General features: G+C 39.8%; 2 protein-coding genes across 2 annotated transcripts in view; both read left to right on the top strand.

Moving 5' to 3' along the window:
* The first annotated feature begins 12,150 nt into the window (after positions 1 to 12,150).
* LOC311259730 (cysteine-rich venom protein ophanin) lies at positions 12,151 to 15,491 on the top strand. Its single transcript, XM_084357020.1, has 6 exons — positions 12,151 to 12,251; positions 12,916 to 13,006; positions 13,373 to 13,509; positions 14,191 to 14,282; positions 14,382 to 14,464; positions 14,580 to 15,491. The coding sequence occupies exons 1-6, from the start codon at positions 12,240 to 12,242 to the stop codon at positions 14,714 to 14,716; spliced, it is 552 nt and encodes a 183-aa protein (XP_084213146.1). The 5' UTR covers positions 12,151 to 12,239; the 3' UTR covers positions 14,717 to 15,491.
* A 3,236-nt stretch (positions 15,492 to 18,727) lies between these two features.
* The window catches only part of plcl2 (phospholipase C like 2), a 48,503-nt gene continuing 44,723 nt past the window's right edge, over positions 18,728 to 22,507 (top strand). The window contains exons 1-2 of the mRNA XM_084358615.1: positions 18,728 to 19,114; positions 19,592 to 20,072. Coding sequence (XP_084214741.1) covers positions 19,821 to 20,072 — 252 coding nt within the window. The 5' untranslated portion in view covers positions 18,728 to 19,114; positions 19,592 to 19,820. The remainder of the gene's footprint in view (positions 19,115 to 19,591; positions 20,073 to 22,507) is intronic.

Here is a 22,507-nt window from a genome sequence, read left to right as displayed (position 1 = left end):
TCCCCTGTGATTGTCTGAAGCAACTGAGCGCTCTGACCCAGCGTCTGTTCAGCACAGCCTCTCTGCCTCTCTGCCTATCTCTCCAGCAGCCGCACCAGTTCCACTCGGCTGACTGAAGAATCCATCTGAGGAGAGGAGGGAGGAGGAGGAGGAGGAGGAGGAGGGGGGAGGGAGAGGAAGAGAGGGAGGGAGGGAGGATGAGGGGGGTGACAGAGGGGAAGGTGGGGAGGGGGCTTCGCTGGGAAATACCAGAGTCAGAGAGAGAGAGAGGAGGAAGGATGGCGGTGGTGGTGGGTGTTGTTTAGGGAGTGAAGGACCACAGAAAGATTGGCGGATAGAAATTGTAATCAATAGTTTGTTTGAGAGACTGTGCCGGAGAGGAAGAAAGAAGTAGACTGCCACATAGTCGATACACACACACATGCACACACACACACACGCTCTGTAGGAAAGGTTTCAGGAGCTGGTGATAAGTTCGACTAAAAAAGTGTATGATGGTTGTTTTGTTGGATGTAGCTGTGTGTGTTTGCGCTCGTGTGTGTGCATGTGTGTGTGTGCATGTGAGTCTCTCACTACTTCACTTCGCTCTGTAGTGGTTATGCATATTTAATACGTCCGGGTCGGGACCCCCTATAGCTCCGTATTCATTATTTAAGCCGGTTTGTACGAGGGACCACCACTCTGGAGAAGCAGCAGACCTCTGATACATAAACTGTGATTTACACCAAGACAGCAACTTCCACTACCTCAACAACAACAACAACAACAACAACAGCAGCAGCAGCAGAGATCCATGTTGGTACAGAGGATCCTTGCTGGAGGCGAACACAGGAAGGCAAATCTGCATTCAGGAAGAAGTTTCCATCACTGTCAGTCTGAACCATTAACTGTCTGCTATGCCGAAAGTCTATTGATGGATACGGTAAATGGCTGTTTGGTTTGACCACGGCTGGGTTTCTTTCCTGCTGACTGTGTTGATTGTTGAATATTTTTCACCATTTCAGATCTAAAGGCTTCTGCAATTGATATTTTAAGAGGAAATCTGGCAACAGACAACTTTTCTTTGCCTAAACGCATCATTCTGAGGTAAATACTGTAAGACAGTGTAATGGATGTAGAAAAATGACACCACCTGTGTACAGATTGTTTACTGTAAACCTCACTTTCACTGTGCTATTCAGTCAGCCACCAGGTTAGACTTTTCTCCAAAATATGTCAGTCGAATTACAGCACAAAGAAAGCAAGTCTGCCGCAACCAAAACAGGAGGAGGCATTGTTTTCCCCAGTCGCAATCCCCAGAAAACGGTGGAACAACTGGAATAACTGTGGAAACTCCCCACGCTGATGGAAAACAGACACTAAACGGATAGGCATTCACTCAATGGAGAGTGCCAGACAAAGCCTGTTCCCCTGGTTGATATGTGCCACTGCGACTAGAGGTGGGTTAGGGTTAGGGTAACAAAAGAAACTTCTTATCAATACAACCTGGTGTTTTATTGTGCCTTTTCATAGCACTGAGATCGCAGTTTCTAGGTCAAATTGGGATTCTTACGGTTGGTTTTTTGCTTTGGACGGTAGCCAACCTGCTAAAGCCATCTTTGTGACAAGGGAAACGCTAGGAGGGGGAAAGAAAAAAAGTTGTCTATTTCCTCTTTAACAATGGATCACATTACTACATGTTTTACAGACCGCAACTTTAATATTTAGTTCACTCTTCAGTCCACTGTAGCTGCACAACCTGCCCAGCACCAAATGTCAGACAAACATAGTTAGCAACTAGCTGGAGAGCAATTAGCTGCTGACAAACCAGATATTTTCCTCAAGAGTTGGTGGTGACCAAAATAAAGCTAAAAAGGAAAGTAAATACTGGACCTACAGTCATCAGATGGTCAGAAACACGGTATCAAATGAATGCTAACGTTGTATCAGCTGGACGTGTGACTGTTAGCGAACCGCAACTTAAAAGGTGATGTCAGTTTTTTGTTTACAACTTCAAGTTCAAGTTCAGCTGGAATGGACAAAAGGAAAAGGCTGATGATGACAACAATTTCAACAGGCATGGTTGTTTGGTTTGCTGTTTCATGCTTTGTTTTGAGGACACGTGACACACTGACCCTTGTGTCTGGAGAGAGGCTTAAGGCTTGGACTGGATCCTGGTGGGTGAAAAGGGTTGACCGGTGGCTCACCTACATCTTCAGAGGAGTTGAGAAGTTGAGCCAGTGAAACAAAACTAGTGAAAGAACTGTTGCCCTATTACCAAATGATTAGATCATGTGATAACACTAAATAATCTCCACGATGACAGACCAGCTGCTGAGGAGGGTCATGTGATACACACTTTTGAATTAGATTTCTAGAGGCAAAGAGCACTAAAAAGCAGAGTTTAGTAATGTTCTGAAGTTTAATGAAGCAAACAGGTATATATAGAGAGAGTGCTTTGACTTGCCTAAAGCTTGAGATAAGAAATAAAAACGCAGAGTAACAAGGAGTTAGTTATAAAATCCTAAAGATGGTTGGGATGAGAGGGGGATTGAAACAGCATTCGTCAAAATGAGTCAAGGTTAGATAAAAAGGCTGCGTTCAGGGCGTAATGAGAATGGAATGTAACAGAGAGAACAAGATTTCTCAACATGCGCTATAATTGAACGAATAACATATTGTCCCTATAGGTGATTTTGGGTTAATAGGCTGTAAGTCGTGAGGATTAGTCTTTTAATTTTGTTGTTTTTGTCTCTGAGTGATTAACTGAGTGAAGTTCATGTTTTGCAGCATGTTCAGTTTGAATGTATTTTTTACTGAAGCCTCTTTTGAGCCACATTCATTGACAAGAATGATATGACAGATTTTTTTTGTTTTTGTTTTACCAAAATCCATCTGGCTCCATTTCAGCAGGAGCCAGCCGGGTCACTGATTCAGGATCGTGCTGAATGAGAGTTTTTGACAATGGCAGCTATTTTAACAGGCCTTAGCATCTGTTTCTCAAGGATGCAGACAAAACTATGATGAAAAGTGTTGTTTGGAGGGCAGTACGCAGCTGTTGCACAGAAAATATTAAGATATTTTTTTAGCCTTGCAAACAGCGTCTGTCTGTCAAACTACGACTTTGGTCCAGTCGGTAATTTCCCAACAGCTGTTGGATGGATTGCCATTAAAGTTTGTACAGCTGTTTGTGATCCCCAGAAAATGAATAATAACTTCGGACAGCCCTTGAATTTTTATCAAGAACAGTCATCAGTTCAAATGATTTAATTTGTCCAAAATTTGGGTTTATGGCCACATTTTTCCAAAACGGACGACCTTATTAGCAACAGCTTTGTTGTGTTTAGTGCTAATTAGCGTGTGATAGCATGCTGACATGCTTCACTAAGATAGAGAACCTGGAATGCATTATACCAGTTAAACATTAGCGTGTTGACACTGTTACTGTGAGCATGTTAGCACTGCTGTGCCGACAGAGAGTACAACCTGACAGAGCCACACGCATGGCCGTGGAGTCTTAAATCAACCTAATCTGCAACATCTGCATCAAGACAAGGTTCAAGATTCACGAAGAACCAGAAGAACTGGCACTCAGTGGAGCACATACCTCTGCCAAGGCCCAACAGTCCCCTTTAATTCAATCAAGCCTAATCCAATATGAAATAAAAACATTAAAATCCACTAGATCTGGCATATTATTTGGATCCACATCGAATTGTACTCACTCACAGCTACAGCCACCTTGATACGCCTGATTTTTTTCATCAAGATCCATGCATTATTCCCTGAGAAATCACCAAAAATGTTGGAAAATCTCCCTGTCTCGCAGTGTTAACAAAAGTGAGTAACAATTCCTGGACTTGCAGTAAAAGTTAATGGGATCTGTTCTGCGCCAAGACCCATCCTCCATCCAAGTTTGTGGAAATCTGTTTTTTGTGTAATCCTGCTGACGAACCAACAAAGGGAGACGGGCACAAACATAACCTTTTCGGCGGAGGTAATTATGTAATATATGAACCCAATCGCCAGAAAAATTGTTGGCACTGTACTGCCAATACATGCAAACAATGTAAATCTATCCATGGTTCGCAGAAACTTGAAATGCCAACATTTTATTTTGGCAACTGGTTAATATATGTAGCAAACAATCAAGGAGAAATATCTGCAATGTGTGATTTTAACCAGATGATGAAATGCTAATAAAAATGATGCTTGTCAAAAATATAACTCACTGACAAGCTGGGGCGAGATAATGACAGACAAAGGATGTCTTGATTTTTTGATGAGTTGCCATAATTACTGGTGAAGAGCTCCACATACTGTGATTAGATTTATAGCCCCACACAATGTGATCATGACATTGAGCTCTTCTCAAAGTCATTTTTAGCCTAGCAGGGGATTCACTCGCTCATTTGGGGTTGAAGCTGCTGTTTCAAGAGGAGCCCTCATTTTGTCGCTCAGACGTCGCCTCGACAATCTAACTCCAGGCCGCAAATTAATGATATGTGTCTTTCAAAGATAGAGGTTTCCTGCCTCTGTTTGCCGTCACACCAGGAGCCCCATTAGACTTTAATCACCCTTCCGGAAAGCGCGAGTGGAAACTGCCAAAGTGTATCTAGATCCCGGCAACAATGTTTTGGAAGGGCATTTTTCAGCATTAGACCACCTTCCCTGAAAATAGGTTCAATGCTGGAGGGGAAAAGAGGGTCACACTGGTAAATGATATCTTTGAAACACCCGTGGAGATACCTGAGGTTCGAATTAAAGAACAAAAGAAAGTGAGATTGTTCACGTCGGGTGGATGCTCCACCAGTCTTCCGGCACGTTAATGAAATCAAACAAATGCCAAAAAATCTTGAAGCAATCCTGACAGGCGCTGAGGCTTGAATGACCGTAATGATCACCCACAGAGTAAGTGCCAACATGCTTTAGCCTTTGATTAAAAACCTGCCAAAAAGTGAAACAATGTAAGTACGTGGGAAGATCTATCTATGAATACACACTTCAACAGGTTTATTGTTTAGCTTTACATTATGTGTGCTTAACGTTCTGTAACTTTACTTCGTTGCTTAAGCGGCCCACGCGGGGCACCATCATGTTCCCACAGGAAGACCGTGGCACGACTGAAATGGCACACATAATGTGAGACGTGTTATAAAGATAGGCAGCCAAGCATGGTGTTTGTGCAAGCATCGGTCTTACATGAGTGGCTGAGGACTCAGGCAGACAGCTGATTGGACGAGAGAGTTGAGTGGAACAAAAAGACATCACTGAGGGAACCTAAATGAGTCTCATCATTTCTGCTGTAAAGTAATAACATTGTTCAATCACAGGGTCCATTGTATTCCAGGCTTCATGCAAAGAGCACAGTTGTGGAGCTCCTCTGTGACTAGAGATGTGACAGTGCCCCCCAGTGTTCAAAGTGGGAAGTGAGCCTTTAAAATGTTACAAAGAACACGACTTTCATTGTGATTACAAGTGATTCTGTCTTTATTTTTTTTCGTATGAGTTTCTAGCTCTGTGTATTATTTTCTTTTGTGTTGCACATTTCAATAAGTGCCTGATAATGAAGCATGGTTATGTATGGTACATATTATCTTTACTTAATGGGAGGAAGAAAAGTGTCACACTGTCTGGCTCCACATGTTATTCAAGATCAACAATGTTAAAGACGGCCAGAGGGCTGTAACGCCATCACCATAAAGCAGAAATGCAAATGAGGCCCGAGTCTGCAACAACTTTTTTCCTCCTTTCAAGTCTACCTCCCGTGATCACAACCTTTGGTGTGCTTTACTTTTCTATCATATATTATCTTAACTTACATTAAAACCCATTTTATTATTGCTCTGCATGCTTGTATCCTTTTCCAACTCAACTTTTTAAATTTTAGATCCTTTTATTCTATATTCTTCTTTAGGGTGACAACTTTATGTAACATTTGTTCAGGGACTACAGATAAAAAATGGCCTTTTGGCTCACTCTGGTGTAATCCTAGCAATATTTATTAGTGTGAGTAATGTATGTCCCTGTGTGATAAACCAACAATTAAATAAATAAACAATATTGTTTTTCCCCCTTCTTTTTTGTTTTTGTCAGACACAAAACAGTAAAGAAACATCTTAAAGGCTCTAGTTGATAGCATGTAGACGATTTTGCTTAATGCTTGCAGCGTTTTTATAGAAGTGAACATCTTCTAGAGGGTGCTGCCTAACAAGACATGTAAAAATGGGTGATAAAGAGCTGCTTGCACAGTCAGCAGCATTAGCACATTAGCACTAGCCTTGGGTTCCTACGAGTTTCCTGCGGAGGACAGTGGGGAGGTAACTGTGGAAACAATTATGTGTTATACTTAGTAACAAAATATCATGATAACTGATGCTCGGTTACACTTTCAAGGTTTTAGAAGCATTAGCTAAGAGGGACGAGCAATTATAGTAGTGTTAGCTGTATTCATTCGACATAGTTGCAAACCTAGATCCTCATGATTGAATGATACGCCGTACCGATTGCTCTGAGAACGAGGATTAGTGTCAGGTTATGGCAAATGCCAGTTCTGGACACACTGGAGGTCAGGCCCATAATTCATACAAGGTATAAGGGCTAGCAATAAAGTGGTGAGAGTGAGATTTAATCTATAATTGTGTGCATCTCAAAGTTTGTTTGTTTATATAATTATGATGAAAATGTATAAATACTTCTCTTTTATTATTCATTTGCTTTTTTAATAGAGCCTTTGGCCTGTATGAACACTTGTGCAGTGTGCCTGTGTTAAGCAGTTTTTTTTTCTTCTTTCCAGTGAAACCTGAATTAAGCAACCGACATCAACAAGAAAAGATTTCCAATAAAAGACTTCAACCTTTTCTAACATAATTTCCGCCAAACCGGGCTGCATTAGGCTGTCAGTTTTCCACCCGGGGTGTCCGCCTGCCGCAGCACTCAGGGCAGTAGCATTCTGTTCTTTAATGGCTACCATTACTTTAAACGGTCCGCCTTTATTCTCGAGTACTGTTAAGAGTTTTTGTTCCAAGAAAACCATATCTGAATGTATACAAAGCCGTTTGTACATAGAGCGCTACACCCATGATATCCATCATCGCATAGGCCATTTAGCACAGTTGACAGTGGAGAGCAAACTGGCTTTGGTTTGCATTTCATACTGTCCTGCTAGTTGACAGATTATGTGGAGCTGCGTTCACACACATTGTACAGATGGCAATTGTCTGTGTGTCTTTGTCTGTCTGTCTGTCTGTCAGTCGATATTAAAGATACAGAAAAAGAAATGTCTGTATAGTTCATAATAACGAGAAAACATGACTCATGAGCATCGTGAGCTCGAGTAGAACTTTTCTTTGACCACTGAGACTGTTTGACTCCACCTATCCATTGAACTGTAAAACAAATGAACAATAATGCATTTAGCAAAGAGCCGATGGCAACATAATGTTTATTGTGCATTAACACACAGTACCAAGAATCAACGGTGAGAGACGTGGACTGTTTTGAATGTGCAAGCTCGCTCCGAATATAAAATTCTACTTTGTTCACATGTAAATGTGAGCAATCCAAGTTGTCTCTTAAACTACAGAATCATTCCTCACACTTCATAATGAAGAAAACTACATTTTAAATTAAAATAAGTAGTGCATGTAATGTAGAACTACCAAATAAGATGAAAGATTACAGGAAGGCTAATGGGCAAAATGGTATAATATACTTAAATATTACCAGGAAACAAAGGAAATGTCAGTGATCAATTAAGGTGTCATACTGTAATCCAGACTTTCACACTTCACAGTACAGTGAAGGCTCATGTGACAAGTGTAGGTGTGATGTATTAGTAGGACAAAAATACAGTAAGATATATATGAGATATATTCAGACAGCGAGGCCTCTACAGTGAGGTACTACTTAAACATTTTTTTTCAGAAGATGCGTTTTAAATTTGGTGCTAGAAAAGTTAGAGATATCACATCTAACATGTCTGCATTTAAAAGTAAAAAAAAAAAAAAATCAGTTTATTCAAGTAATGGTATGTTTCAGAAGGAGGCAGCAGGAGTGCTGCTAGTGTCCCTCAAACCACCGGTGCTCATGGAAGGGAATACTTCAAAAAAAGAGAGGAAGTCTTGTGACCAAAAGAAAAAAAATGACATGAATGATCCAGGCCCAGGCACTTGAGGTGGTTTGAAAAATGTAGAAGGCCTTTAATTCATCAGGCTAGAAACATTTGAAATACACCAGCGCGTATTGGCTTGCACCTTCTTCAGGGTGTAGTGACACACAGAAATGACAAATTACAGAAAGTAACCCTTCCTGTCTTTCTTTAACGTCATGTTTCATTTGGTTGTCTGTCGCTATAACTTACGGGAGAAAGTCAGAGAGTGAGGAAGGAAGTGAATTAAACATAACATTACCTGGTCCATGAACATTTGCGCCTGAGTCTTTAGCATGTTTGTGCAGAAATGACACACTGTTCACCAGCAAGTTGCTTAATTTGTCTTTCTGCTATTTGGTGCTGGGGAGTAACGTGCAGTAGGATCATTCGATCTTATTTGTTGAAAACATCTCCCTCCTACGGCTGGAAAATAGGTTAATTAAGAGGGAACTCAAAGAGAATAACCCAAAACAATGGGCTGCATGACATTAAAATGTTTCGTAGAGCAAAAGGGGATTAAAGGTGGGATATAAGAAAATATATTTTACGGTATTTCGATTAACCGACAATTAAGAATATTGATTAGCGCAGGTAGAATTGTTATGAGCTAACAATTGTCATAAGCTGTTTCTTGATCCAAAAGAACCTTTCCAAAGTCCTCATCTTAAATTTGTCAGACTGTACTGTTTGCTTTATACAGAGAAACAGGTGACAGCCACATAGATCCATGCTGGTTGTTCACAATGATGCAAATGAAGCAAATATTTTTTTTAAAAAAGGGTCAGATTTGCATAGCCCTTTCTTTGTGTTGGTCAGAGGCACCTTTCTGGCAGCTTGCCAAAGAAAGCCTTGGGTGCGTCTTCAGTCTGTATGAATTGTATTACTGTAATCCATTTGCATACAAAACCATACGGATCCATGCTGTAAATCCACCAGTACTGCTTTTCTTTTGTTTACCTTTACTTCAGGCACCTTTCCATCCTATGCTGTGTAAACTTAAGCCAACACATCGAGATGTTACCGCGCCCTAAGGCTGAAAAATTCTTTATTTACTTTCTGTCAGTTGCACTTTTATGAGCGTTGTGATAGACTTGTTTTGTTCAGTATCCATTGTGTGAAGCCTGGGATACTGCAGCATGATTGGCAGCTGAAGGGGGGAGCGTGCTATATGTGGCCTATAAAACAGGGGAGACAGAGTGCCAACTCACCTCCACCTCCTGAAGAACCCAGGAGCAGGTATGCCTCTCAGTTCAGATGTTTTCCTAAACACGTTTTTCTAATATTTTTGAATGATGTAAATAGAAAAATATTCAGCACTGAATTGTTCTTTATGTAAACTCTATTTTTCAATCTATTGCATTATTTTGTTTGTATATATGCTTTGCCTTTAATTTAATTGCAGAAGGGTCAATTCAAATAAAATAATGATACAATTATTCTGATATTACAAGAATAAAACTTGAATGATGTGTCAAAATATGAAAAAAACACACCAGTTATTTTACTTTGCTTGTATCATGACAGTACTTTTCCTCTTTTACACTACAAGGCATCATCCTTTTCTGTCGAGGGAAAATGTTTGCACTCCTGATTTCCGTCTTGACGCTGCATCATGTTCACGCTGCCTGCAATGTGGTGAGTAGCTGCTTAGAGTTTTGGGAAGATTAGGATGTTGTAATGCAAAATGTTATATGTTATGTGTTTTGTGTAGGCTGGAAAGTATGTTTCCTCAAATGAAGTACGTGAGTTTTGAAATGTTAATACTGTGCTGAAATATTTTTGATTTTGTGAGACTGAAATGAAATATTGTGTATTTTTTAATATGACCTAATGGAGTAATTTGCAGAGTAATGTTAAACATGCGTTTAAAATATATAAAGAGCTAATGGAACTGGTCTAATCAATGTCTGGGCAATTTGAAAAAGTAAAGAGATCTACATTTTTTTAAAGCCTGCCTTTGCTATTAATAGTAATGATGTATTTAAAGGTACTACAAGGAACTTTTAACTCTTTATGCAAGACGCATAAGCAAACATGCAAGAAGACTGGTCATCCTTATATCATTATTTTTAATGCCTGTCACCACGTCAGATTCCCAAAATTAAAACTATTCTGACACTGGATTGCTGAAGATGGATGAAAGAAGCTGCTCTGTAGTCTGGTGGTACGGTAGCAGATACTAATGTATTGCCAGACAGCAGCAGAATAACAGAGCATTTTATTGTTATGAAGACCTAACATTTCATGGGAATGTTTAGCTTTAGCACCATAAAAAATGCTATCATCATGTAACCAAATGTGTTAGCTGTAGGGGTGTAACAGTAGACTACAGCCTAAAGCGCATAGAAGGTTAATGACACAGAGGAAAATAGCTGGGAGGTAGTGGTTCCCAAACTGTGGGGTGGGACCCCCTGGGGGGGCTGTGGAGTAATCACAAGGGAGCTTAAAACAAAGACAAGAAAATATGACACTGAATAGCTTGCCCTCGGCTTCACAAATACAAAGAAGAGTTATGAAAGGAGACCAAAGTGTGTGGGGTTTTTCAAAATAGTAGTTTCTGGCAGTATGCAGCCAGACGACACATCCGGAAAACAAAAAAAGAAAAACGACTTTGTCGAGCACAATTGAGTCGCTTTGCTGAACTTTTGTTACACAGTAAAAGTTTAAGAAGCATGATGTAGGGACTAGTTTTTTCGGTAAGAACTCAGACTTAGGTTGCAGTTCTGTAGTAATTACAGACCATTTTTAAAATAATCTTTTCTATAGAAAAAGACGTTTATGTGTGTGCATGGGGTGGGGAGGCTTGCAAATATTTTTGTCTACAAAGGTGGGGCCCCGCAGGAAAAGTTTGGAAACCACTATCCTATTGTACAGCGCTCTCTGCAATGCATGCTGGGTAATGGGTCTCTGTGTGATCGGCCCCTTAAACAGTAAACACACCTTCTCTAACGTAAGGTGATATTTTCATGCAAAACAAATGTAAATGTAATGTAAAAGTGAACTGCTTCAGTTAATGTGTCTGGCCCTGTCTGCTTTCATATCTGGAGGCGTCAGACTCTCGCACCGGCACTGACACACCTGGGCCGTGCCGTCTAATATGCGTTAGCATGTATAGCATGTTTCCACTCATACAACTGTCGAGCAACGGCGACACACAATCCTCGTCCAATCTACCACTCACTCTCCCAAACTTTTCTAATAGCTGATTTGAGGCGGGTCCTCTAGCTCCACTGTCTCATTTGAATTCGCTGTCTTCTTCTTCTGTTTTAGTTCATTCATGGCGGTTGGAAAACAGATTTTAGGTGCATTATGGCCAATCACAAACTTACCGTGAGGGTTCAGGACAAATGCATGTACCCATTACACCCCTAGACAGACAGATACATTTCCTCGTCACCATGCATCCTGCAAACAACTGTGTTTGAAAAAGAAAATTAGCATTAAGAAATATGTTGCATATTTCTTTCACTTGCTTCTAAAACAAATGCATGTGCTAGCCAGATCAAGATCTTTCCAGCACAAGATGATGGTGCTCATGCAGGTTTTGTTCACAGGTGAATCAACAAGACATGAAAGTTCCTTGTAGCTGCTTTAGGTTGTTTTACCATGAAGTTAAAAAAGGATTTGATTGTTTTCCATTCCCCTGATGAGAACTTAACTTACATTTCCTCTCATTTCTGCATGCCACGGTGTCTACAGACAGGTAAGCACAATGCTACGATCACCTGCTGTGTTTAACTTTACAGAGGAATTTCATTTTCCAGCATTAACTCAGACAATGCCAATAAGTCTCTCAGAAAGATTATGGGATTTGGCACAATCCTTTCTGTATACTCTTTTGTTATGTCAAGCCATTCCAGGGTCATTAAACCAGGATATGTTTTGTGAGTCATATCGTGGATATTAAGCCACCAGAGTAAATATCACTCTTCATTATGTTTTTAATCTGTTGTTTACCCATAGGTTTTAAGTGTGTGTGTGTACATGTCTGTGCGTTTCTGTGTGTGTTTGTGCAGAGCTTTGCCCAGCAGCAAACGAAACGGTTCAGAATGAGATCGTTAACCTGCACAATCATTTCAGGAGAAATGTTAGTCCCAATGCTACGAACATGCTGAAAATGGTCAGTCCTGCTTATCTACTCGCACAATAAAAGTGGCTCAGGTAATATTTGATAATAATTCCCAACAAATGAGTTGCCTCGCTTGTGGGAAGGAGCAAAAACAATAAGGTGGGTGAGGTTCTCTGCAACGCACCTGAAAATCATAGAAGTCATAAGCAGCTTTTCAAAATCAGGGTGGTATAGATCGGTGGTTAAGAGCTGACTCAGACTGAAATGTTTCTGATGCAGTGAACTTCCTGTTGTAGTTAAAGTAGGTCGAGAGCATAAACTTTACAGATGATACAAATGATGTGAAGAAAACTGGAGCAAAAAAATACATTTCGACTACTTGACTACTCAGTCATTTTTACGTCTATTACAGTTTATTACAATCAACATCTTCTAATCTCCATAATGCAGGGAGCCAAGCCCAACCACTACAAATCACTAGTACACAGTTGCAAATCTTTCAGTCAACAAGAGAATAAAAATTATTTATCTCCCTTCCAAAAGAGTTGGATGTCTGGAGATTAGTAAGGTTTCTGCACAAATGTAAAAAGAAAAAACTCATATTTTTGATAAACTTTCAACTTTTCAGAGAATGCATCTTCTTCTTCATTGTGGGCGTCATTTCCAAATGAAACTCTCGACTTCTTGTTATTTTATTCGTGTTTTTCTTTTGCAGAACTATAGTGATGAGGTAGCAGTCAGTGCTCAGGCCTGGGTTGACAGATGCATTCTGGCTCATGGTGCACCCAGCACCCGCTCGCTCAAAGGTATATTTCTTCTTCTATTATTCCTCTGTCTCTCTTTGTTTCCCCTATACTTTGCTCCTGATATGCCAGGACCTTACAGTTAATAATACCTCAGAGATGAAGTCAGTGTAAAGGTTCCTGTGGACTGACTGACCTCGTGACTGATGGTCAGAGTCACAGTGAGCATTATCTTATCTCCAGTCATAATACCTTCTTTTAATAACAAATTACAGGCAGTAGTTTATGTTATCTTTGCAGAGATTATCATCAGTAGGCCTTTTAATGAACCCTGTTTTATCTTAATAACTTAGTCTACTGGGACATGAAAATAAAACTGTGTATTTGCAGACACCCATTAATCAGTGCTGCCATGTGTTTCTCACCAAGGATATGGATTGGGTGAGAATCTGTTCTATTCATCCAAACAATTTTCATGGACGGACGTCATCACTGCCTGGCACAATGAGGAGTCAAAATTCACGTATCCCCTTGGAAATTGGAAAACCACTGGTCACTACACACAGGTAACACTCGCCTGTCGCTAGGGTAACAATGTGTTCACAAAGAAAATGGTGTTATCTTTAAGGAAAAACAAAGTGTGATGCAATAGCAGTAATAACAGCAAGTAACACAGTATTGTTGATGCTTTGTTGTTGGATGGTTAATGTTTGAAATTAAAGCAGAGGTTCAAATTACTACTTGCACATCAAAAGTGTCAATATCTGACACTGAAAAGTGCAAGTAGTATCTGAAAAGTTTGATTGACTTGATTAAGGACCAGTATGAATACACTTAACCAATGGTTAATTAAAGTGTATCGTAGCGTTCTGTAGCTGTGTGAACGATGAGACATTTTATGATCAGAAATATTAATTTTATGGTGAATTGTCTGTACAAAATCAGTGTGATCATTTGCCAAAACATTCATATCCTTTCAAAAAAAATGATAGCAAACTGGCTGTCAAAAAAACAGTTATTTTACCACCATTAATATTATTGTAAGGAAGATATATACTTGTACTTGTGTACTGAAGTTAACCTACACATTCACATTTATTACCCAGGTGTTTAATGAGGTATTCAAAAAAACAAGACAAAACACGATTGAGTCGTGACAGTGTTTGGTCAATCAATATGATTGACTAGTTAGGAGTTTCCAAATTAAAGTGGCACTGAAGACAGTAACCTTTTGTTTTTGTGGTCAGGTGGTGTGGAACAGCTCCTACAGAGTTGGCTGTGGAATGAAATATTGCACTAACGAGGACATCTATTTCTATGCCTGCCATTACTATCGAGCGTATGTGACCCGTTCAGCCTCCATATGAAACCCATGACTTTGCTTTACATGTGACTTCTGAGAGAAAAAAATATTCTGAAACTGTATTTTCTTTAACAGAGGAAACTTCAGGGGATGGCCACCTTATAAAAATGGAGAATCGTGTGCCTCCTGCCCCAATGATTGTGAGGACAAACTCTGCAGTAAGTAACTCTGTGGGCTAATGGGGTTTCTGTCGCAAGGAATATTGTCCACTGAGGTAGAAATAAAAGACAAACAAGCTAACCTCTTTATTGTTCTGTCTATTCTTCATTTCAGCCAACCCCTGTCCTTTTATAAACCACTTCCTCAACTGTCCAACCATGAAAAAAACAACTGGATGTGGCAATAAGTGGGTGTCTGCCTGGTGTCCTGCTTCATGCAAATGCCTCACTGAAATTATTCCAATAGGCTAAAGATCGGCCCTCAGGTCTGCAAATTGACTTACGCTGTTCAGACTATTTACATCTGTTGTTGGCTCTCCGTCTGTGAGGCGAGGTTTGTAACTCTGATGTACTCCCTCGAAGCTTGTTATAAAATACCCATGACACGAGCAAAGGACATGTCAGGAAGAAAAAAAAAGAAATCGGGTTTAGTATTGATTGTCTTGATTGAAGTTAAAGGGATGTTTTGGGATTGTTATAATATTAAGATCAAGTAACTTCGGTAGAGCTGTGAGAAATATTCCCAGTGTTGCGTTCAAAACATGTTCGACTTCACTGAGCAGGTGAACATCTCCCTCTTTGCATTTGGATTTGCAGGAAATGTGTCAACACAAGCAAGAAATACAGTTTTACTGATAATCCGCACAAGCCCAAGACTATATAACCACAAAATATTAATTCTACACATGGTCATTCGGTAAGAACTGCATTAAAAAGGAAGTTGTTTATAATTTTGTGATGACTGATGTGAGTTAAACATCCAAACATTTCTTTTGTGCAATTTGACGTCATTCTGCCCTCTGTGTAACTTTAACATGAATTTGTACAAATAGACATTTTTATAAGTAACTCTTTCATTATAAATGAAAGAAACAGGTTTTACTTTACATTTAAAGAAGGTCCAACATCATTTTATTGTTCTACATTCAAGCTTGAATCTAAATTGTTATATGTCATTATTATGTCTATAACAATCTTCTGATCCTGCGTTGTATGTTAATCATAAATCAAATGAATGTTGATCAGGTTTATAAATAAATAATAAAAACACCAGGTGAACCAAATGATGCTCATCATTGTCTGAATGAAAAGGAAGGAATGAAAATAATTGCTCATTCTGACACACCCACAGCAAATTATTATTTAGTGTCTCTTTCAGATGATTGTTTGGGTTTTACTGCCTGCAACTTTACTGTTGTGGTTCGCTCTCACTGCTCTCATCAGTGTTGTTTCTACCTTCAACAGATGTCTGTTTTTACTGAAAAGGCTTTGATAAACCCGCATGTATAAACTGCCAGTGCCAAATGAGGCAAAAACTTTTTTGTGGACATAGTGAAGCATCTAGCAGCTGAGGAGACAGATATTTTCCTCTGGGGTTGGTGGAGAACAAAACAGAGCAAAAAGGAGAATATACCAAAAAGATGCTGACACTCAATATTGATGAATTGGCAGATAAACCCACCTATTTTGCAATGATCCCTCAAATATAGTCATCAAACACACGTGGCAAAGATTTGTAACAGAGAATATTTTACAATATAGCAATAAACTCAAATGATATTGTTGCACGGAAACAGTAAACTTCATCAAAAAACTTTCATATTGCCGCATATTGGACAACATATATGTCGGTTACAATATATCTGTGATTGGCAAAAATTATATCGGTTGTGTAAATAGGCAATTACTTTGTAACATGCTCACAAGGTCGACTTTAGAAGGGATAATAGATGATAGTCAATAATGAATAGTCAATGTTGTGTTTACAGCTTGTCAATAATCTATACCGAAGGGAACTAAGGCAAAGGTCTTTGTAAGGATACAGGTCAGGGCTATCAGTGCTGTGGTTATGGTGCAGCAGCTAACAGAAGCGTCAACATAGAGTCAGTCGGTCGATATTAATATACAACATCCCAATGCAAATTCAAACTACAGCAAAGATAGCAAGTCTGTCTGCAGCCCCGAGTACACAAACACACACACCATCGTACCATGACCCATGTTTAAAATTCTTTCGCCTGGGACGAGGTATATTCTGACAACAATAACATTTGTGCATCGTTTGACACTTTGTGACATCGGCTACATTATCTATTCTACGGTGTGAACAAAATACAGCTGCCTGCGTTGATTATGATATACTGTAATAAACTTTATAGATGCATGAATGCAAATAGGGAAAATGTAATGACAGCATGAGTAGTTAATCAGCTTCAACTTTTTCCTGTTAAGACTGCACTGTTATTTCTTTATATGTCACCTTTTAATAAATGAACAACTGGGTTGACCCTTGACCCTGAGGGGAATTATACTTACTCCTTCATTGTACTAATGTTTTCAGTTGTTTTTCTAGAGAATTATTGTATATTTTAATATCGTCAGGCCTCTGAATTTGAAACCAGAAAAAGAAAATTGGCTGGTGTTTTCACAACCAGACCAAAGAAAAGAAAAATAACACTGTCCTTGATCTTAAAATGTAGCTAGAGAATAAACTGTATTGTCACATACAGATGATAATAAACAACAATAATCCAAAAATATCAATAACCCTTGTGGACCAGCAGGTGGATCTGTTGTACAACTCTCCATTCCTCCTGATTTTGTAGCCCTCACTGTTTAGTTTATCTGCCTTGATCTGAACCAGTGGCCCTTGAATAAAATGCATTAAATCATGTAGAACAACGTCACGCCTCATCACTCTCTATCTGGGTCTCTCATGCAGGAGGCTATAGTATGAGGCTATATGAACTACGTGTATAGTATAGCTTCTACTGTATGCAACTAATATTTCAAAGCTTTTGTTCATCTCCAAAAATGTATGATTTGTGACGATTCTGTTGGTTATATAGGTTACTGTGTGGGTTTGTCTCACACAAAAAAACAACCTGATGCAAGAGCACAAGAGGCTGTTATTCAGTGGAGACTATTGCTTCACCGCTGTGATCTGTCCATCGTCTCTGCCCTGCTCTTATAAAGAGGAAGGACTGGCAAACAATGTGACTCTAAACAAAAAAACAATTGTCATGTGAGTGTTTCTGGAAGATAATGGCTGTCCTTGAGAGATGTAGCTTCTGAATAAAGCTGACGTCAACAGCAACAATGTTAATAACAGAGAAGAAGATGTTGTATGGGCACACGAGACAAAACGAAGAGAATGGTTATGTTAAAAGCCTTTATTTAGCTGGTTGTGTTGATTTAAAACTAATACAACCCTGAGTTATACACAGTGAGGGCAGTGTGTTAACCCATTATAATGTAGGCTTTTAGTAAAACCTTCTTCTTGCTCTGCCTGAGGGAAAACTTTTTTCTGATCAGCAACAGCACCTTCAGTTTCCTGCAGCTGCCACTGTCAATGTGTCTTGTGCTGTTTTGTATATGTTTGCTTGTTGACTTTTTATGTTTTAGCCATTTTTTTAAAATGTTTTTGGTGACTTTTGTACGTTTTCTTATGTAGGCTATTTTCTTGTTGACTTTTGTTTTGTTTTGTTTGTATTTTCTTGTTGACTTTGTGATTTTGCTGTTTTGTATTTATGTTCTTGTTTACTTTTGTGCTGTTTTGTATATATGTTCTTGTTGACTTTTGTGCTGTTTTGTATGTATGCTCTTGTTGACTTTACTGATATTTTGTATATATGTTCTTGTTGACTTTTGGGCTGTATGTATGTATATTATTGTGTACTTTTGTGCTATTTTGTATACATGTTCTTGTTGACTTGTGTGTTGTTTTGCATGTATTTTCTTAGATCCTTTTGTGCTGTCTTGTATGTACAGTATTTCTTGTTGACTTTTGTGTTTTTACTGTTTTGTAGCCTATCTATTTATTGTTGACTTCTGTGCTGTTTTAATGTATTTTCTTATTGACTTCTGTGTTTGTCTTGATGACTTTTATATTGCTCCTTATCTATTCTCCTGATGCATGTCTGTATTATTAGTCCATGTAGTCTAGACTTTTCCCTATAAAAATAAAATACATAATAAAGAGTCTGATATGCAGAAGACTGAGTGACCAAAGGGATTTGATTTGGCCAAATGAAACGCTCCTTTGTGTAAAAAGTCTAGATAAGATTCCTCCACGTGTGATGAGACAGATGACCTGGCTGTGTTGTGAACTGTGTGTCAGGTTGTGTTATTTGCTCAGAAGGGGAAGTATGAAGTATAAAGGGGCGTTTCGTGCCTGTTGTTGAAATAATAATTAGCTCTGATTGACACCGCAGCCTGCTGAGCCTGTGGCGCGTTCACGCTCACTTTGTTCCTCGGAGCGGTCTGAGTGACGGTTCGTCTCGTGCGCGAGACACCTAACGGCTCCGTTTAAGTTTTTCTTTTCGAGACTTTAACGGGAAAACAAACAAACAAAACAAAAAAAAACAACAACTACCGCCCGTCGAGAGGCTGGAGGCAGGAGGGGGGATGTCTTTCTTTGTTTGCTCTCCACGCTTACGACACAGGTTGTACTGACTGACTGACTTGGACTCTGACTTGGCTGCGAAAACTAACTTCACCCAGCTAGCTGGCGAGTGAGGTTAGCTAGCTAGCTAACTAGCTCGGCACACAGCGGCTGGCTGCTCAGTTACAGCAGCGGCAGCGGCAGCGGCAGCAAGTCAAAACGGAAGACCCGTCCCTTCCCCATGGAGAGGCAAGGCAGCTCGGAAGGCAAGTACGCGAAGCTACCGTGCGTTACACACACGTAATCGTGTGTTTTCTGATAACTTAACATGCTTTTAATGTGAGTTAACTTAACGTTAGCGACCGTTGGCGAACCGAAGAGGGAGAGGGTTGTGACTACAGTGAAATGCAACATAGTGGGATGAAAAACGGTGGAAATGTGCTAAAAAAAAAAAAACCCAACCGGCGGACTTGTTTAAAAAAAAAAAAAAAAAAAAGCCACAAAGCCTTGTACATATAAGGAAGCACGTATGTGTTTTATCATGCTGCATTTTACGATGACAGCCTTTCCCTGAATGTAAAGTTAACATCCGCTTTCAGTGCAGAAGAAATGTGACTGTGTGTGAGTCCTGGACGAGCTTCAATGCTCCGTTCGTTTGGCTGTAACGTAGCTGGTACTGTTGGACCGCTGCTACTAATGTCATGTCGCCTCATTATGCTAATCGCTGTGGTTTCTCTTTGCAGAGCACAATGCACGGAGCGAGCCCCTCTGTCCGTAGGAGCCTGACAGATATGTGCACCGAGAGATGATATGGCAGAAATACGTGCGAATGTTACAACGAGGCAATAGGCCAGGCAGGAAATTGGAGTAAAGCTGAAACATAAGGCTTTGCTACCCAGCAGCTTGCCAGCTTGTGTGTGTGTGTGTGTGTGTGTGTGTGTGTGTCCGTGTGTGTGTGTGCTCGAAGTGCCTATGGCGGAGTTAGGGGAGGACGGCAGCCTGCCTCCATTGAATCTTGGGGATACGGCCGTGCCCAGCGACGAAGCAGCTGGCAAGACGCATTGCGAAGTGTCGGTCTTGAATGGAGACTGTGGGATATCAGAAAACATGGTCGGCACAGGATCCCTCGTCGCACCTGGCAGCCAAGCCGGGGTGGAAACCGCCAACACCTCTGTCGGATTGGATGCCAAATCTGAAATACCGCGCAGGAGCAGCATTATCAAGGTAAACATTAGCCAGCCTGCACATCTACACTGAACACAGGATGTTAGAAGTTGGAATGAAAAAAATCCCGGCTATGATTTAATTAGTCTCTTTTTGTATACATCCTCATGCCTGCTTTTCATGAACCCTGCCCGTAACATGTCAGTGAAATAGATGGTTTCACAATACAGGCCAGTAACCAGAAGCACATCCCGTGCTTTGTCTGGATATTTTGCATAAAATGTGTACAGCAGATCTTCCCTTCATTTGATTTATGAATGTTAGCAATCTTGCTGTATGTGTATGCCTGTAGAGACAGAATAAGATAAGATGATCTTTATTGTTCCTAGAGGGGGAAAATAAAGTGTTACATCAACAGAGAAAAACTGGAATAAAGCAGCAAAATATTATGTCAGAGAGATGGTGTACACATAACTCTTTTGTACACTAAGAAGCATGTGGTTGAAGGTACTGTGTTCGTTATACCTACGCAGAAGCTAAACCAGATACGTTTAATAGATAATCAAATTGCTAAAGAAAGATTGCACTGGATGAAAGTGAGCTGATGTAAATGGGATACTGTGTTTGATGTCACCATCAAGGAGAATATTGCACTTGAGTGTCCATAACGTGGTTAGCAGTATATACAGTTGCAACTGTTCAGTGCAGCAGCAGATAATGTATAATTATAGTAATAGTGACTGCTGGTAATAAAATGGCATGCAGGGCTACTGGATGTTTTATGTATTGACCTCACATATGCACAGATTACTGATAGGGTCTGCCTCAGAATAGTTAAAGCTTTGCACGCTTTGACTTTTTGAATAAACTAGTGAGCAGCTTTTTAAATGTATGGTAATTTTTCCCTCTGTATGATGTACGATCGATCATTCCAGAATTGCCATAATGTGCGATAATTTGACCTTTTTTGTGACGCTCAGTGGCTGTTTGTAGTCTACAGTTAAGATGGATTCTGCGTCTCACGTGACCTCCTTCCATCCAATCATGCTTTCTGTAGATTTTGATGATGAATGTTGATCCGTGAGCACGGTTTGTTGCAAACTTTCTCACCAAGGAAAGCTGTGTTCAAGTCAAGTTGTCAAATTCCTTATTTAACTAGCTTAGCTTATGGCCTTAACTGTTTCCAGGCAGAGTATGAACAGGCTTCCAGTTGTGTTTTCTTGTGATTTAATTTTGTATTGGTAGGCGATTACAAATATTGTCAGACTGATGGACTTATGGACATCCCCTTCCACTCATCATAGCTACATCACGTTGCTATAAAAACAAACCTGATGTGGGAAGATTTTTAGTGTCAAAAGGAGAGTTAGACATTATGACTCGCGTACCTTTAATTTCCAATCATTTTAAGCCTCCGGTAAGATAGTTTAACGTTACCTGTCTGGCATGTCTAGTAGTGAGTAACACAATAAAACATCTCGTGTTGCTGGAAAAGAAACATAACATAATCGGAGAAAATCCCAGAGCAAGACACTCAAGTCTTGACTTGCTCCAGGTGCTGATCTTTTGTAGGCTCTCATAACTGTGATGAAATGCATACATGTACTTGTTTCTGATGGATACGCAAAGAAACAAACACACCTATTAGCAGATTAATGTTTCTAAACTATCTGGTCTTGGACTGAATGTGATTCTGACTTTCAGTCTACAGCTTTGCATTTTCACAAGTATGAACGTTGGGAGTATTGCTTAAGGGGTACCGAAGATGATGACACTTGCACATTGCATCAGTCTACTGTACGTTGAAAGCCTCCGAGACATTGTCTGAAGCTAATGTCAGCAACTCTGTAATGAAAGTCTCTGCTGCTGTCATAATGTCAGTTAGGCAGAAGTTTGAAAATGGTGAAGAGGAGTTATACTATACTGAGAAACATAATCCGTATTATTCACGTTATTACATTACTCTTAAATCATCTGTACTCTAAGAGAACATTTACATAGCTTATAGACCCAAAATGGGTCCCGAGAGAGATGTCCTAAATGTTGGCCTCTTATTTGGATGATGTTTACATAGACTCACTGATTTCATCCCTTTCATGCCAGCTGGATTTAAAATGCATGAGCTAGCTGTGAGGATTTTATCATGAAGCACTTTTCACATGGCAGTGTCTGATGTGTTTGAGTGAATTTGCTGGCTAATTGTTTATTACCTTGTGGACAATAGGGATGGCACGATAAATGATTTTATCTGGATCGCAATAAAAAAAAAAAACACTCACAATAAGTTGATTGTGGTGAATTTTCAGTATCGGGATAATCGTGAATATCCTCACATGAATTACATGAAAAAGCTGTCTAGCTCGGTGACATACAGTCCTGTATTGGTTTCTTGATTTATTTTGAATTGCCTAAGCCTGTCACCGTAGCAGAAGGCATGACTTGCACATTGTATATTCCCCACAAAAACAAGTTAATTCATTCACTTAGCCTTTATT

Source organism: Pagrus pagrus, assembly GCF_965226575.1.
Source record: "Pagrus pagrus genome assembly, chromosome: 7".
NCBI lineage: Eukaryota > Metazoa > Chordata > Actinopteri > Spariformes > Sparidae > Pagrus > Pagrus pagrus.
Note: the sequence above shows the minus strand (reverse complement) of the source record. Positions and strands in the feature narration are given on the sequence as shown.